At 38.2% G+C, this 19,576-nt stretch overlaps 1 protein-coding gene across 1 annotated transcript in view; it reads left to right on the top strand.

The window, feature by feature from the left end:
• The window catches only part of LOC126475158 (DIS3-like exonuclease 2), a 170,802-nt gene that overhangs the window by 81,458 nt on the left and 69,768 nt on the right, over window positions 1-19,576 (top strand). The window contains exon 11 of the mRNA XM_050102780.1: window positions 3,306-3,547. Coding sequence (XP_049958737.1) covers window positions 3,306-3,547 — 242 coding nt within the window. The remainder of the gene's footprint in view (window positions 1-3,305; window positions 3,548-19,576) is intronic.

Genomic DNA, 19,576 nt, shown 5'->3' with positions numbered 1-19,576 from the left:
TGTCTACTTCAATTTCACTACAAAGTAAACTACTTCTAACAGCGAGATGGCGAGATGACACCCATAGGAACAGATGGTGTTCCGCTCTCATCAAAAATGGAAAATTGAATAGTTCATTATGTAAAGAATGTAAAAAGAAAGTGATAAAAGGAATCCTGTGTGTTAAGTGTAATTAATGGCGGCATGAAAAGTGCAGCAAAATAAAATTAAAATAGGTCAATGATGATTTTTTCATGGACATGTCTGGGCATGAAAGGGAAGCAGTGGTTGGGAAAGGAGTGAGACAGGGTTGTAACCTCTCCCCGATGTTATTCAATCTGTATATTGAGCAAGCAGTAAAGGAAACAAAAGAAAAATTCGGAGTAGGTATTAAAATTCATGGAGAAGAAGTAAAAACTTTGAGGTTCGCCGATGACATTGTAATTCTATCAGAGACAGCAAAGGACTTGGAAGAGCAGTTGAACGGAATGGACAGTGTCTTGAAAGGAGGATATAAGATGAACATCAACAAAAGCAAGACGAGGATAATGGAATGTAGTCAAATTAAATCTGGTGATGCTGAGGGAATTAGATTAGGAAATGAGACATTTAAAGTAGTAAAGGAGTTTTGCTATTTAGGGAGTAAAATAACTGATGATGGTCGAAGTAGAGAGGATATAAAATGTAGACTGGCAATGGCAAGGAAATCGTTTCTGAAGAAGAGAAATTTGTTAACATCGTCACAACAGTTCAATTTACAGTGTTAACTATAACCCTACTAGGGAAAAAGTGTGCTTAGACAATATATTTGTTAATTTTAAATGTGCTCAAGCTGTTCAGTACCTCTGCTATCCATTACCCGGTATGGTCTCTGAAAATTTTTGTGGCCAGTACATATTAATAACAACATTGTTTGTTCCTACGTCTTGGCATGCTTATCTTGCCATTCCCACAAGAACTGAAAACTAACCACTGATTTGTAATACAGAACATCCATAAATAGAATTCAGTTACAAAGGAACCTATGATCCACTTTTACGAATAAATCTTGTCTGTGGATTTATTTTGCCAAATATCATTCTTCTCCATTCCTCCACACCATCTGTTTTTTATTGTTATCATTTTATGATTCTAAATTTGATATTATTTCTCTGTTTTTGTCCATTTTTTTCATATACTTTGATCACACTATTTGATGTGTGTAATTGCTGAGAAGCTAACTGCTGAATCATACACTGAAGAGCCAAAGAAACTGGTACACCTGCCTAATATCATTTAGGTCCCCCGCAAGCATGCGGAAGTCCCGCAGCATGACATGGGGTGGACTTGACTAATGTCTGAAGTAGTGCTGGAGGGTACTGATACTATGAATCCTGCAGAGCTGTCCATAAATCTGTAAGAGTATGAGGGGGTGGAGTTCTTTCCTGAACAGCACACTGCAAGGCATCCCAGATATGCTCAATAATGTTCACGTCTGGGGAGTTTGGTGGCCAGCAGAAGTGTTTAAACTCTGAAGAGTGTTTTGGAGCCACTCTGTAGCAATTCTGGGGTGTGGGGTGTTCCAGTGTTCTGCTGGAATTGCCCAAGTCCGTTGGAATGTACAATGGCCATGAATGGATGCAGGTGATTATACAGGATGCTTGTGTATGTCTCACCTGTCAGTTGTATCTAGACGTATCAAGGCCCCATATCGGTCCAACTGCACACACCCCAAACCATTACAGAGCCTCCAACAGCCTGAACAGTCCCCTGCTGATACGCAGGGTCCATGGATTCGTGAGGTTGTCTCCATACCCATACTCATCCATCTGCTCGGTACAGGTTGAAGTGAGACTCATCTGGCCAGGAAACGTGCTTCCAGTCATTAACAGACCGATGTCAGTGTTGATAGGCCCAGGCGAGGCGTAAAGCTTTGTGTTGTGCAGTCCTCAAGGGTACAAGAGTGCGTCTTCATCTCCGAAAGCCCATATCGATGACGTTCCATTGAATGGTTCGCACGCTGACACTTGTTGATGGCCCAGCATTGTAATCTGCAGGAATTTGCAGAAGGGTTGCACTTTTGTCATGTTGAACAATTCTCTTCAGTCATCAATAGTCTCGTTGTTGCAGTATTTTTTCCGGCCTCAGTGATGTTAGAGATTTGATGTTTTACCAGATTCCTGTTATTCACAGTACACTTGTGAAATGGTCATATGGGAAAATCCCCACTTCATCGCTACCTCAGAGATGCTGTGTCCCATCAATCGTGTGCCGACTATAACACCATGTTCAAACTCATTTAGATCGTGATAACCTGCCATTGTAGCAGCGGTAACCAATCTAAAACTGTGCTAGACACTTGTTGCCTTGTTGTCTTGTATTTCCAACCGCAGCGCCATATTTTGCCTGTTTGTATATATCTGTATTTTAATATGCATGCCTACACCAGTTTCTTTGGTGCTTCAGTGTATAATATGTTCTATTGCAATATAGATATTTAATGTAATTGGACAGATAAAAAATTTACTAACCAAGTGATGAAAGGAAAACCTCATAAAAGTATTTAAATTTGCACGCTTTAGGAGCCAGTGGCTCCTCCTCCTGGCAGAAAGATTTTCAATCTTTCTGCCAGGAGGAGGAGCCACTGGCTCCTAAAGCGTGCAAATTTAAATACTTTTATGAGGTTTTCCTTTCATCACTTGGTTAGAAAATTCTCATCCAGTCTGGTAAGTCTCCTATGACCCGGTGTTCTGGGTGACTTTTCCGAACTCTCCCTATTTGCTAAACCTCACAAGTTTTTTGCCTTCACCCCTCTTCTTCCCTTTCAACACTTCTGCCAGGAGAAGGAGCCACTGGCTCTGAAAACTTACAAATGTAAATACTGTATATGTATTCTCCTGCCACCATTTGTCTATCTAATTACATTATATTTTCAAAAATTGATAATGTTTAATTGTCTATATAGTTATATATTTTTCCTCTTGTAGTTGCTGTGACCAATCTGTCCAGATAAACTGCCTATTTAATTTCCAGTCTTTCCTACAATTTTTGGTGGTTCCTTTTTCTTTTCTGACATACGTCTTTGTTAACATATTCAAAATTGCAAGGTGTGTATGTGTGTGTGTGTGTGTGTGTGTGTGTGTGTGTGTGACCTTTGCTTCAGTTATTCTTGTTTCATTGGTTGGAAAGTAGAAGGTCCTCAAGTATTAAGAAGAATATTTAGTATGAAATTCTGTCTCCCTCTGTTAGTATAATAATGATATTGTAGTATACTTTCTTCTGTAAATATTTATATACAATAATCCCTACATAAATTATGTTCATTCACACACAAATTCTTTGTACAGGCAATGATTGAAAACCCAGACAAACAGTGGACAAAAGAGGACCTGCCACCATTAGCTGGAGGCTTTGAACCCAAAGATATCCTTTCTCGTGTTTTGTGGCTCCATAAATTAGCATTAATATTGCGAAAGCAGCGATTTGATGGAGGAGCTCTAAAAATTGACCAGACTAAAGTATTCTTCTCATTGGATGAGTTAGGTCTACCAGTGGCATATAACTGTTATGTCCAGAATGATTCACATAGGTAAGATTATTATAAGTCATTGTTCTACCATTTGAATCATGAGTGTGAATTTAAGACTCTATTTATGGTTTGGAGATCAGAAAAATTAAGGGTTGCTGTTATTTGCCATTGATTTCCTTTGAATGTGTTCTGCTTAGAATAGTTATTATCATTGGTCTTCAACAGTTTCATTGTCACATTTGCTCTCACACTGAAAAATTTGTGTGTGCAAGCATGTAATGCCACTTCCTAAGTGTTCCTGTTAAGGAAAATTTTATGACGACAAATGTAAAAGAAAAAAATGTCTGTTTGTTAATTCTGAGTGGGTTTCCTGTTTTTGAACGTGAATGTGAAGCAAACATGTTCTGAAATCAAAACATTTTGATTAATTCGAAAATGTACTTTGTATGGCAAACATAGATGAAAATTTAATCACTGATCTATAGAAGTTTTCTCGAAGTCCTTAAGAATTGTGCTTAACGTGAATTTTCAGTTTATCTAAATACCCCAATATTGGTTTGTCATCTTCTACGCATTCATATCCCATGTGTGGGTGAAACTCATTCTCTCTGAACTAATTGAATAATCACAAGAATAATATTGGGAAAAAAAGCATGCGCGCGCACACACACACACACACACACACACACACACACACACATGCGTAGTGTGAGTTGATATAGAATGTACATGAAAATGCAGTTTAAGGATATTTGTAGAAGTGAATGAATTAAGAGGTTAACATTAATTAATAAGTAGCGGATGTCAACAGAAAAGTGTGAAGTTGGATAGCCATTTCACATCTTTGGACTTGAGAAGAACAAGTGTTGGTAGAGGGAGATGAAAATTGTGAGAATAGGGAACTGATAGCATATCACAGAGTGTACTAAGTAACAGGGTGCTGGATGCTACTGGTGTAAGCAGTTTCAATGCACATCAGTTCAAGTGATGTGTAGGTGGTGATTATTATTGTATAAAATACTGGTCAAGATTCATATGAGGCATTATCCTAAGTTTCAATTATTACCTTGAAAAATTACAGCTACATAGTTAATTTTTGTTTCTTTCCACATACAAAGCTGCATTTCTGGTAAACATTGAAGTTCCCTCTGACAACCATGCCTCCATCCTTGCTACCCTCCCTGTTTTCCTTTCCCTGTTGCTTCATAACCTGGGTTGTGAGTAACTGAATCCACTTTCCCTTCTTCCCTTTCTTTCCCCTCTCTCCTCCCTGATGAAGGAACATTTGTTCCGAAAGCTAGGAACGTAAATTTTCGGTTTTGTTTTTTGTGTATCTATCGGCTGTACTGAGCTGAGGTAAGTACTGGCCAGCCCCTCTATCTCTTTGTTAGTATTTGTTAAACATTGAAGTTTCTGCATCACAGTATCATAGCACACTAGTAGAAATTTCAAAGTAAAGTGGTGCAGGCCTTTTATAAAGTGGAGTATTGAGCAATGATTTGTATCCTACATTTGAAGGAAACAGTGCAGCAACAGTACAAGTTGTGTTGGTGAAGGGGTACGTCATATGATGTAGTGATGAGGTGGCACAGGCACTTCCATTGTGGTCATAGCGGTCTCAATGCTGAAAAACAAAGTAGCAGACCATCTCTCTTTGAAGAACTGGTAATCGCAGGAGAAGTGGAAGCCCTGGTGCTTGCAGACCTGAATATCACAATTGAAGTGATAGTGACAAAAGTGAAAATCAGTCGTGGATCAGTTTTCAACATCTTGTATGACATTCTGAACGTAACAAGGATCACTTGATAGTGGTTTCTGCAACATGTCGGATCCATTCCGCATGCCTTCTGAACCAAGGCAGTTACAGAAATGGTGTAGCTATGTCACACCAATCCAGATGACTTAACATGGGCCAGAGCTGGCTGTATCACTGTGATTCCTAAGACACAGCAAGCAGAAAAAAGCAATGGCCGAAATAACATTGGGCAGGGTGAGGATGGGCATTTTCTGGGACTACCATGGTGTGGTGCTAGCACAGACTATGCCATTGAGAAACAATCAGTGACAGGTGCGTAATACTTAAATCTGTGGATGAGGCTACTGGAGGTGTTCTGGGAGTAATTTTGTTCCAGTACGGTGTCCCAGCTCATTCTTCACGTGACACAGTTCACACATGCTGCTTCTTTGGGCCATCAAATTTCGCCTGCAGCTCTGTATTCTCCTGACATGGCACCCTGTGATTGTTCCATTTTCATGAAATGAAGAAACCATTGCATGGCAGGCATTTCCAGGATATCAACAATATTATTTTCAAGGTGAATCCTTTCCCAAAAGGCCAGAAAGCAACCTTGTTCAGCCAAGTTATCTATCAAATCATCCACCGTTGGGAAAAGTGTGTCCCATTGATAGCTGAATATATAGAGGTGGACAAATACTTTCATCCCATTTGATCATCACAGCTTTCGTTTTCAAGGTGTTAAAAAAACTTTAACTACCCCTGGTAGTGCATTTGATAGTGGTTGACATTGGGGTCATTCCATGCCCTGTGGTCTAGAGAAACACGTGACCATCATGAATTTGATAAAATTTTGTGTGAACATTCATTTGTGTTCCAAATAAATGTTGGTAAAATCTCGTGCTCACCAGTTCAGTACTTGCGGAGACTGTCATTTGTTTGATCTCAAAGTGCAGCTATCAACAGTGCACCTCTCAGTTTTCGGCAACTTTGAGACGTTATGTCTCCAGCATTATTTCCTTGAAACAAACAAAACTAGGCCATCTCATACAACATTTTGTACTCTCATAAGCAAAGTAATGAAAAAATGTTTCATGAGGATTTTTCATGTGGATAATGTGAACCAAAGTTTGCTTAAAAATAGACACTTGAAACAAATGTTAAGTTTAGCTTTTTATATATCTGGAAGTAACTGCGGGATAAATTTGAAACTTTGCGTTATTTTGATAAATATAGCGACCAGCCACTTTGTTATGAGTTTTTATTTAAACTAGAATGCGTTTTGGGCCTTAATTAGCATAATACATATTTGAGTCTCCAGTCAGTATATACTAATAATATCAACAGCAAAGTGAATGCTGAAGAAAATAATTGTGTATTAACTTAAATAAAAATACATAGCAGAGTGGCTGGTGGCTGTATCTATATTAAAATAATATAATCCACAGTCACCGAGCTCAGCAGCCAGTAACATTGATAAATTAGTGTTGAAACTTTGCATGAAATAGTTTGCCAATTCAAAGACTAAGAATATAAAATTTAATTCTCCTAGTGCTTTCCAATAGTTTGAAAACTGAGGGCAAAGTTGGTAATTTTTGTAAAATTGCAAAAAATGGTTGTTTTTAGCCCAATTTTACAAAAAAGTGTTTCTGCTATAATAAGTACAGAACCAAACTAATTATAAACTTCAAAATTTAACTGTGCATTACCAAGGCATAGGATTTCATAGTAATAAAATTGCTGCATAACAACTGCAATACACATCACATTAATTGCCACTGAGTTTATACAATTGTTACATGGTGTAAATTTTGGTGAAGTTCACAGCAGTTTGCCCAACAAATTTTTTTGGAAAGGTTTCATGTTACAGAGAATTTTGAGTATCTATTATAGTGTACAATGATATTGATGGACTAGTTTAATTCTAGTTTAAAGTAAAGCTTATTTTGTATTCACGTAGTTTGCTCTTTATGTGGAATGTTAGTGTAATGATGGAAAAAATGTATAAATGTAGTGCCATGGTCCTTTGTGGCATAACTACTGTCGGTTTCTTTTAAAGTGAGAAAATTAGCATCTCCATCACTATAGGAGCCATGCCCAATAGTTGTGCAACAGCAGCCACTGTTGTGTTTCTTTACCTTAGCTCCCAAGTGTGATAATACATTTCTCTTAAATATCACAGACAAGAGCTAGAACAGGTCTCTCTTAGGATCCTAAGCTTATGTTTACTTCAAGCTACTTGAATGTTTTACCAGCTTTTATTAATTTGCTGTTGAATGTTATGAGGAAAGCTATATTGCTGGGCTGATGGTGCCACTGACGGTGCTGAAGTAACTGCAATAATGTGTTGTTCCAGAACCCAGCAATTATCACTTCTTGATGTCCGATATAATGAATTTGCTATGCTATGTGGGTGTAAAAAGCTTGTTGAAGCATGCTTCTGGTCATGAGAGGTTTCATAGATATTTCCAATCCACCACCCTTTTTCACAAATGTGTGCAGTGTATTGCCCTGGCTGGAGATTTCATGTTGATATATGACCTTCATTACTGTCAGTTTTTTTTTTTTCAGAAGTCTCCATCTTTTTCCCTCAGTTTGTAAACTGTTGGAAAACACTAGGAGAATGAAATTTTGTGTGACCTTGTGTTGGTGCAGTATTATGTGCAAAGTTTCAGGTTTGTACAGCAATTACCCCCAGAGATAATCCAAACTAAACTTCAAAGCATCTGTTTTTGCAACTGACTTTGCTTCAGCTTATCTAAATAAAAAATGCCCATGACGTAGTTTTTTAAATTATTATTTTGCTTAAAACAATGCAGAATGTTGTACAAGATTGCCTATTTTCCTTTGTTTAAAGAAAATGTTGCTAGAGATAGAATGTCTTGTATTTGCTGAAAAGTCCGGGATGCTCTGTTGAAAGTTGCACAATGGAGTCAAACAAATGACTATATCTCTGCAAGTGTAATATTGGTAAAAGTAAGACTTTACCAATATTCATTGGGAACATGTGAATGTTCACACAAAATTCCAACAAAAAAACAGAAAGTGTAGAGCAGATTTTAAAATCCAGCTCCTCACATATGTAGATGCATGTGCAACAGTGCCTACCTTCATTGTCCATTAAGTCCTCAGAGTCTCAATGATCAAAGTCAAGTGGAGTAGCCGTAAACTGACTTCTAGAATTGTGCAAATGATGTACACTACACAGATTCCCAAATGACATGGCTTTTTTTCCAAATTTATTATCACCACAAACATTATAATGACCAGATTCTGTTTCATATCAAACATTTAGATGCAAGTAGACACTTGCACTGTCCTACAACATCTAAACACAGTAGCAAATCAATTGCAGTCCACTTATACTTGGAGTAGAACAGGTGACCATTCTCAAGTTGGCATTGAATTATGTAGATAGTGGAAATAGTAAGTTGCATGATGACTGCCCATGAAGTGCAGAAATGTATTCAGTTAACGGGGAAACATTAACACAAAATAAACAACTGATAACTGTAAAGCACTTCCTGATCAATGTTTAGGTGGGAACTGAAGTTTAACCAAATAGCTGTTCAAAAATACAACATATGAGGTTACATGATCAGAATACTCTCCCTGAGATGTTAGTCATACGTTTACCAGATTTGCACTCTAGGCTCAATATTAACACAACTTAAACTAGCTGCTGTTTCTCAAGATGTAGCAGAGGTGTTGCACGAGTACTAGTATCTCCTGGGATTTTCACCATTGTTACAAATATGTACAGAGATGTTGCGTGTTTAATAGCTTTCCTGGGACCAACTATTTTGGGTGTGGGGTGAACTATATAAAGACTGGCACGTGAACTTATTGTGATCTTGAAAACCACATAATCATTTGAAAAATGGTTTTCATAGATTTTTTTCTACTTAGTATGGACTATAAGTATTAACACTAACTCTCTTTGTGAAATATGTGGTGGTTTAGGAGATTAGGAAAGTTTACGGAACCTTTTTATGTATCTGTACTGGGAATAGTCCATTTATGGGTACAAGCACCATATTGAAAATTATGGAAAATTATGCAAAATCTTAATTAATGGCTTAATCAATTAGTGGAATATGTCAACTTGTGTATAAAAGTGAGGCCAACAAAAGTATAATGGGAAAGGTTAGAATCTAACAAGCACAGAGACAAAATATGCAATGGAAAACATAGGTACTTACAAACTTTAACATTAATTATCTTCTAAGTTAATTAGTTTCACTGAAACTGAAATATGTCACAGAAAAGACAGAATACTAGTCTTTACAATGAGTGATGTCACTGTGTCCGTAAGTACTTATTAACTCACATGAACGCTGCAAAGTCGTAATGTAATAAAAGGTTCGGTAATTCATATGTTTTGATTAACAAGGTTTTCAGTGAAACTGGATACACCATTGGAATCATCACATTGAATATAATGCCTTGAATAATGAATGCAAGCTGGGGAAAAGCTAGTTAAGGTTTTGAAATATTTAAGCATCTATCACTTAGTAAGAAAATGTAAGCAAATTCAAAAATAAGTGAAGAAAAAATTAATTATTAGTTTGGATGCAATAGAGCAGATGGGTGTTTGCAGTTTGCTCTGGTAGAAAGCAGCTTGGTTAAGAGTGCAGAATTCATAATAATATGCTGAGAAAGTTGGAGAAGAGTGAAACGTTATTTTAGATTGTCAGGTAAGAATTTTGATTTTCCTGACCTCAGTGAGGACTTAAATATTCACAGAAAGAGGAGTGCTATGTTGATGGTACCATAGCTTGATCTTTCTCTCTCCTTTCACCCTCAGATCAGAACAACTTGCCCTCCCTTTCTAATGTTCCACAGCCAACAAGCGAACATATTTTGATTAAAAGATAATCACATCAGGCAACAAAATAAGATAGGATGTAGTGAAGGCAGGGACTAGGAGAACCAGAGAAGAGAAGATAGCATTAAGAGTAAATGATACATTGGTATCACATGTGTGCAGTGTTGTGAAACTTTTTAACAAACATTTTTCAACTGTTACTAAAAAGAAGGTGTTGTCAGGTTTAGTAAATGCTGCAATGGAGTATCTCAAACTAACCATCACAAATAACTTCAGTTATAAGAATATGACTCTCAGCACACCAGGAGACTTCCAACCCACAGGTTTTTGCCAAAGTGTGCCTGAAAGCCACATTCATAGGCGACATGTGTATTGTGTTCTGACCAATAGTTGCTGTCATGGAGGTTTAAAATATCTTCATGAGTGAAGTTAGATTCATCAGTCCATATCTCATTGTTTATAAAATGTTCACTATCTTCCACCAGGTGCAAAAGCGATTCGCAAAACTGTACTCGATGAATGCAATCTTCTGTCTGCTGATGTTGAGTTAACATATAATGAAATGGATGCAGTTCTTAATCATGCAACATTTCAACAACTAGTCTTTAAGATATTTGGAACCGCTGTGCAATATCATAGGTTCTTCACCAAGGTGATTTGTGAATGGTTTAAAGAATTGTGTCCTCTTCTTGTGGAGTACGTCTAGTCCTGGAACGACCTCTGTCCATTACTTGTGGATGAAGATCACCAGTTTCCCGATGGTGTTGCTCCAGGCAATGAAGGATATTCTTATTGGGTGGCACCTTTGAGGCTACTGTGCAACATACACATGAGCAGCAGCAGCTGCTGCTTGGTTATTGGATGCACCCAGCACCAAAAGCATATCAATATATTCATCATTTGTTTTGTTTACTCCGCTGGGAAGCCATCCTACAGGGACTTGACAGAACCAGTCATGCTCGTGCACTGTGCATTTAGTAAACACATATATGCTTTTTAATAGATCCCACTGTCATGTGATAAAATGATGTCCTGCTTATAAACGACAAGAAGTAGGAACACAAGCGTAAAAAAAAAAAAAAAAAAAGAAGAAGAAGAAGAAGGAACCTGATGAGGATTTGAACCATAGCTCCATGGTAGTTGTGGGTTTAATGTCCCAGCAGCCTACCCAGTCAGCTATGATGTATGATACACTAGTGCAGGGTGATACACATTCCTCTGTACACTCAGATGTACTGGATAATATGACAGTGTTGCCAGCTCCTTGTTTTCATACATGTGCTTTTAAAATGTACCCAATCTGATTTTGATAGATAAATTTTGGTCTTGAACCTGGATGAGGAATCGCATGCCAACATCAAAGTGCGACATTTTTTTCTTCACCCTGTACACTTTAAAGTCACAATTTAGATTTCTAGAAGGCTGTGATACTGGGAAGATTATGTACACGTGAAGTCAGGGCCTTCTTATTAATTAGACAATAAATTACAGATTATTAGTTTATTTTGTGATCTGTCAAAGGCGGTTGACTGTGGGTTGGGCCCTCTGCTGTCGCCTGTTCACATCTCTGTAGCAGCCAGTTACGAATTTAGCTATTTTTGTCGTTACTAGCAGTATTTCTTGAGTTTCATGCGTATTTTTCTATTTAAGAGGTTTAATATTGCATTGTTAACTGTAAATATACATTCAGGCAGTCTGTAACATGGTTCTTATTTCTTCTGAGCAGCCAGCTAAACAGCTCATTAAGGCATCAATGTCCATTGTTGACACATCAGGAGGGTAGCAAGTTGCATATATAAGTTTCTGTCTGCTTAAATAGTTTTCTTTCTCGGTAGTCCTGCTAGGATGGGTAGGATGTGTGCATGCTGTGTGTAGAGACGCAGGAGGAACTGACCACAGTTCATGATGAAGGTGCTTTTGGCTATGGTCAGCTGCCTTCAGGCTGCCGCCTCAGGGTCTAGCAGTGTTGGAGAATCTGACATGTCATATGGGATACCTCAGGTGCTGCTTGTTTCGCCCATGGGCTCTGCACCCGATGCATCTCCTAGTGAACCCAATGTGGTGGATCTGCTCCCACTGCTATGGGTTCTGACACCATTCTCAGTTCTTACAGGTGGAGGTGGTAAAGGCTGCTGGCCTTGCTTGCAGGGTGCAAGCAGAGCTTGAAATTTGTGGCATTGTTCCCAGAGATGAAGGCAATCCCTTGGTTTGAAGCTGAATGGAGGGTCTCAGCCAAAGGCTTTGTCGACTCTCGTGAGAGTCTAGGCTGCAGAATTATGGACCTGCATTATTGAGTGGGGATTTGTAGGGCTCCCCTTGACAGGTCAGGACTGCACTACACAAAAGGAGCAGATTCCCAGGTAGCAGAGTACTTGTGGAGAGCATAGGAGGGTTTCTAGGTTAGGCAGTAGTTTGAGGTACTTTGATGAACAGTCAGTATGCAGAAAGGGAAGTCAGACCGTGTTCAGTAAATTGTCAAAGCATTTGTAATAAAGTTCCGAATGTAATGGCCTCCAGGAAAGGTCTCACACCCAAAATTATTCTTTGGATCGACAGCTGGCTGAAACCTGAAGTAGAGAGCTCTGAGAAATTTAGTGAACCATGGAACATATATCAGAAAGACAGATTAGATGCTGTTGGAGGAGGTGGGGGTGTTTGTAGCAGTTCATGAAAATATAGTCTCTCCCTTAGGTCGCAGTTGAGTGTCACAGTGAAGTTGTCTGATCGCTTACAACAGGTCTATCTGGAACCAAGTTAACTGTTGGATGCTTTTACTGGCCACCCGCTTCTGCTGTACCAGTTCTAGAGTCATTCAAAGAAAGTCTACAGTCAGTAGCATGTGAAGATGCAGATCAGGTAATACTAATTGGAGGTGACTTTAACCCACAGAGTATTGACTGGGATGACTATGGATTCATTGTTGCTATACAGGTAGACAGTCTTGTGAAGTACTTTTGACCACATATTTCGAAAACTGTGTTGAGCAGTTAGTTTGGCAGCCCATACGCAATGGAAATATGTTGAAACTTGTATCTACAAACAGGCCAGACCTTGGTGTCGGCATCAGTACAGAGATGGGGATTAGTGATTTCGTTATAGCAACTGTGGGTACAAAAGTTAATAAATCAGTCAAGAAGGCTAGGAAAGTCTCGTAAACTGACATATGGCCAGGAGAGTGGTGTACTGACCATGTGCCCTTTCGTATCCATATCCAGTGACACCTGTGGGCTGAGGGTGATACGACAGCCGGTAGCGTTGAGCCTTCATGTCTTGTTTAGGCGGAGTTTAGTTTTAGAAGGCAAATAAGCATTTGTTAGCATCTCACTTAGACATGAATTGACATCTCATAGTTCCAGTAAGATGGACTTAGAGGTATTATGGATAAAGTTTAAACATATTATAAATCATCGTCTGGAGAATTATGTACCTATTAAGTGGCTTAAGAATGGAAAAGACCCACCATGGTTTAACAATGAAATTTGGAAGATGATGTGGAAGCAAAGGCTGTTGCACTCTTCGTTCAAAACAGATCTTGTAGATGATGGCAGGCAAAGATTAGTAAAGACTTGTGCACCTCTGAAAAGATCTGTGTGTGAAGCATACAATAACCACCAATGTCATACTTTAACGAAAGATCTGTCTGAGAACCTGAAAAAATTCTGGTCATATGTTAAATCACTAAGTGTATTTAAAGCTTCCATCCAGCTGCTCGCTGACTAGTCTGGTATGGCAGTTGTAGATAGCAAAACAAGAGCTGAAGTTTTAAATTTTTTATTTCAGAAATTATTCACACAGAAGAATTGTACAAACATACCATTGTTTGACTATCGAACAGACTCCCTTATGGATGACATAGTAACAAACATACCTGGCATAGAGAAACAACTGAAAGAGTTGAAAACGAACATCTCACCAGGTCCAAATGGAATCCCAATTTGGTTTTACAAGGAGTGTTCTGTAGCATTTGCCCCTTACTTGCCCCTTACTTTGGTTTATTTATCGTGAATCTGTCCAGTACAAGGTCCCAAGCAGCTGGAAAAAGGCACAGGTGACTCCTGTATATAAGAATGGCAAAAGGACAGATCTGCAACATTACTGGCCAATATCCATAACATCCGTTTGCTGTAGAATTCTTGAACGTATTGTCAGTTGAAATGTAACAAATTTTCTTGAGCCGGAGATGCTTATGTCAGTGAATCAGCATGATTTTAGAGAGCATCACTAAAGTAAAATTCGGCTTTCGCTTTTCTTACGTGATATACTGTGAACACTGGATGAAGGGCAACAGGCAGTGCTCCATGGGAGACTGTTAATGAAGATATGAGCATATGGAATAGGTTCCTAGATAAATGAGTGGCTTGAGGATTCCTTAAGTAATAAAACCAAGTATGTTGTCCTTGACAGCAAGTGTTCATCAGAGACAGGTACTGTCAGGAGTGCCCCAGGGAAGTGTGATAGGGCTGTTATTATTTTCTGTGTATATAAATGATATGTTGGACAAGTTGGGAAGCAATGTGTGGTTGTTTGCTGATGATGCTGTGGTGTACGGTAAGGTGTCATTGTTGAGTGACAGTAGAAGGATGCAAGATGACGTAGACAAAATTTCTAGTTGGTGTGATGAATGGCAGCTAGCTTTAAATGTGGAAAAATGTAAGTTAATGTGGTTGAGTAGGAAAAACAAACCTGTAATGTTCGAATACAGCATTAGTAGTTTCCTGTTTGACACAGTCACCTCAATTATATATCCTGGCGTAATGTTGCAAAGTGATATGAAATGGAATGAGCATTTGAGGATTGTGGTAGGGAAGACAAACGCTCGCTTTGGCTTGTTGGTAGAGTTTCGGGAAAATGTGGTTCACCTGTCAAGGAGACTGCATATAGGATGATGGTGGAACCTATTGGAGTACTGCTCAAGTATTTGGGATCAATACCACATTGGATTGAAGAAAAACATAAAAGCAATACAAAAGCAGGCTGTTAGATTTCTTACCAGCAGGTCTGATCACCACACAAGTGTACTGGAGATACGTTGGAATAATGGGAATCTCTGAAGTGGAAGCGACATTCTTTTTAATGAACACTGTTGAGAAAATTTAGAGATTTGGTGTTTGAAGCTTACTGCGAATGATTCTACTGCCACCAAGAGACATTTTACATAAGGATGACAAAGATAAGATATGAGAAATTAAGAGTTCATATGGAGCTGTGCAGCCAGTTGTTTTTCCCTCACTCACTTTGCAAGTGAAAGAGGAAGGGAAATGACTAGTAACGAGACATGGTACGCTCCACTAAAAATATGTAATATGAATTATTTGTGGTGTGAACTCAAAAACATCCTGCAGAGACCTATTCAAAGAACTGAGGATGCCAACTACTGCTTGCCTATGTATTTATCCTTTAATGAAATTTGTCATAAATAACATTTTTTTTCAAACTAAGTGCTCAATCAATACAATTATTATTAGAAATAAGACTAATCTTCAAAAAGATTTAGTCAGTAACATTAGCACAGAAAGGGATCCACTATTTAGGAACACATATTTGCAGTAACTTCATCAGTCATGAAAAGTTTTAACTTCTAATAAAGTTCAGTTTAAGAAGAGCACGAAGCATTTATTTGTAGCCTGCTATTCCTACTCTATTGACAAATTTCTCATTAAAACAGACTCTTGTGTACTGTTATTAATCATATCGAATAATGTGTTATTTAAAATGTGGCTTCTGGAGTAATGCGATCAGTGTAAGTAAGTGGTCTAAAGTGATTTTTCTCTTTGATGATGTATGGTTACAATAGCCTAAGAATTGTCATACACACCTCAGTGTATTATACACCTACGTGTGTTGTGACAAGTTAGTTATTACCTTTTAAATGAAAGTATGTTTATACATGAGTACCATTTCATTTAAGATCTGTGGTCCGTACATGAGCATTTAAAAAAAAAATGTATTGTGTATTCTTTTTTTCTGACTTTTCTGCATCATTGAGGATCTCCAGATACAGAATGAAGTAATACCTTGAAATTATCACAGCAGGAACTGCTATGACTTATTCTGGGTGTGTCCAGTCTGCCCTTCTCATCTGCATCCTGTCTGCTAACATACATAGAACATTCTCTTTTGTCATCATAGCTGTAACAAACAGTACTCAAGTGTCTACATGTCTCAGGAGGGCACTGGGAACTTGAAGACTCTCGTTGGCAGATGTCTATCAGCAGCCCTAGCCCCAGTGCATCTCGTGACTGAGAGTATGCCTCAAGACGGCGATGACCTTATGGGCAAGACTTAAGGTTAAGATGACCAGCTCTGTGCAGCATAATCACCTGGGTATTTCATCAGCAATTGTTTGGCCAAAGTTGTTTGCATCTGGCTTTCTAAATAAAACATTATTTTATCCAGCTGTGTTGTTGTCCATGTGTCGTAATATATTCAGATAGAGTTCAAGTTTCATCAGGTATTCCACCACTCATATCGTCATTATATGCAGATGAACAATGATGAAAAATTCACCGCATGGGGTATCATTCATATATCCAATGCAGCACCATCACAAAAAGACTGAGATAAGCTGTTGTCAGATCCTTTTACAAGAAAGGTAGTAAGATAATATTTAACAACTGATTTGACTGCTTACGTGTTCCTCAAAGGTACTGCATAAGAATGTGTGTGGAAGAACCATAACACACCTTTCTCAAAATACGATCTTTAGTCAACCTCAGTTTGGATTTAAAAGTGGTGTCTTCACATAAAATGCCATTTTCTCAGTTCAGAAATGCAGAGTGTACTAAATTAAAATGACAAAACTTCCGACAGAAATTTTGTATGACAAGCCATAAGTATTTATTGAGCAGTTCACAATGTTCTTATAGCAATACTTGAATATTATAGTATCAGAGGTCTTGTTGGTAACCAGTTTTCATTGTATCTAAACAGGTCATTGTATCTAAACAGGTGCTGAAGGTCAAATTAAGAAACAAAATGGCATCCTCAGTTCACAAATAATCACTACACTTGTTCCACAGGAACCAATATTGTGTGTGCTCTTGTTCTCCTTATATGTAAATGATGTGCCATCATATAGCCAAGAAGCAGAAATCGTGTAATGAAGAAAGTTCAGCATAAGACGTATTAAATGAAATTTTCTTGGAAATTAATAGCTGGTTTTCTGCAAATGAACCATCACTGAAATCTTTGCAATATGCAATTCTGTATTTGCACAAGTCTGGCCACAACACAAGAAGAAATGTCTGAGGAAAAACCAGTAAATGAAACAGAATGTTCTGATTTGTTAGGTGTTTATGTTGATAAGAATCTGAACTGGAAATCACATATTATGGATGTTTCCATCGTCTAAGCTGTGGGACTTTGCTTTACAGATAACACCAGATTTTGGAGATGATAATGTTACAAAGTTGATTTAGTTTTCCTATTTTAATCTACTCAAGTTTTACAGCATCATATTCTGTGATAACTCATAATTGAGGCAAAAAGTATTTATTGCACAGATGTATGTTTAGCATAATTTACATCTACATCTATTTCTACCTGTACATCCATACCATGCAAACCACCGTGAGGTGAATGGTGGAGGGTATGTCCCAGTGTACTGGATATTAGGATTTCTTCGCATTTCATTCTCGAATGGAGCATGGAAATAATGATTGTTTGAATGCTTCTGTGCATGCAATAATTATTCTAATCTTATCTTCACGATCCCTATGTGAGCATCACCTAGGGGGCTGTAGTATATTCCTAGTCATCAAGTTCTCAAAACTTTGTTAACAGACTTTGTTGGGAAAGTTTACCTCTGTCTTGAAGAGTCTTCCAGTTCAGTTCCTTCAGTATCTCTGACACTCTCCCATGGATTAAACAAACCTGTGACCATTCATGTTACCCTTATCTGCATACATTCAATATCCCCTGTTAGTCCTTTTTGGTACGGGTCCCACACACTTGAGCAATATTCTAGAACTGATTGCTTGAGTGATTTGTCAGCTATCTACTTTGTAGACTGATTGCACTTCCCCAGTATTCTGCCAACAAACCAAAGTCTACCACCTGCTTTGCCATGACTGAGCCTAAGTGATCATTCCATTTCATATCCCTACATGGTGTTACACCCAGGTATTTGTATGAGCTAGCCAATTCCAACAGTGACTCATCGGTATTATAGTCATAGGATACTACGTTTTTTTCATTTTGTGAAGTGTGCAATTTTACATATCTGAACATTTAAAGCAAGTTGCCTGTCTTTGCACCACTTTGAAATCTTATCAAGATCTGACTGAATAGCTATGCAGCTTCTTTCAGACAGTACTTCATCAAGGATAACTGCATCATTTTAGAAAAAAGTCTGAGGTTACTATTAATATTGTCTCCGAGGCCCTTAACATACAACATGAAGAGCAAGGGTCCAACACATTTCCCTGGTGCACACTTGAAGTTACCCAGTGTCTGATGATGAATCGCCATCAAAGATAACATGCTATATCCTCCCTACCAAAAAGTCCTCAATCCAGTCACAAATTTTACTTGATACCCCATATGATTGTACTTTTGACAATAAGTGTAGGTGTGGTCCTGAATCAAATGCTTTCTGGAAATCAAAAAATACTGCATCTGTCTGACTGCCTTGATCCAAAGCTTTCAGTATATTGTGTGAGAAAAGTGTGAATTGGGTTTCACATGATCAATGTTGTTGGAATCCGTGTGTTTTGGCATTGAGGTGGTCATTCTGTTAAAGATACCTTGTTATGTTTCAGCTCAGAATATATTCTAAGATTCTACAACAAATCAATGCCAAGGATATTGGACTGTAGTTTTGTGTTCAGTTTTAATGATTTGAGCTGTTTCTCAGCACTGTTTATACTAATATTGACTTCACTCATCTATCCAGTGGTGTGAGAATTAAATTGGGGCAATTCTCCTGGGGTTTCCTTTATAAAGGAACATTTGAAAATGGTGTTAAGCATTTTGGCTTTTGCTTTGCTACAGACAATTTCAGTTCCTGTCTAATTCACTAGGGACTGGACACTTAACTTTGGTGCTGCTAACAGGCTTTATATGGCCAGAATTTCTTTGGGTTTTGTGAAATATCATTTGACGAAGCTGTGATAGTCATTGAAGGCATCACATATTGCTCTCTTGGTAGCCAGAAGTCTCATTCAGCATCTCTCTATCTATAGCCCTATGCTTTGTTTTACACCTATTATGCAGCACTCTCCATTTCTTTAGAAGTTTCTTTACAATGACAGTATAACATGGAGGCTCCCTCCCATTTTGAAATGTTCTACTGGCTACATATCTGTCCAGTGCTTGGTCACCTATTCTTTTGAACTTCAACTGTGGTTTCTCTACATGCTCCTGCCTTGTCCTGAAAGTGTTAAGTTTCTGATTGAGCTATTTCACTACTATTTTTTTCTAGTTACTGAACACACAAATCTTTCTACGTGTTTTAGTTGTCCTTTCTATTTTGGTAATCATTGTTGCTGCAACTGTGTCATGGTCACTGATACCAGTTTCAATATGG

Source organism: Schistocerca serialis, chromosome 4, assembly GCF_023864345.2.
Source record: "Schistocerca serialis cubense isolate TAMUIC-IGC-003099 chromosome 4, iqSchSeri2.2, whole genome shotgun sequence".
NCBI lineage: Eukaryota > Metazoa > Arthropoda > Insecta > Orthoptera > Acrididae > Schistocerca > Schistocerca serialis.
Note: the sequence above shows the minus strand (reverse complement) of the source record. Positions and strands in the feature narration are given on the sequence as shown.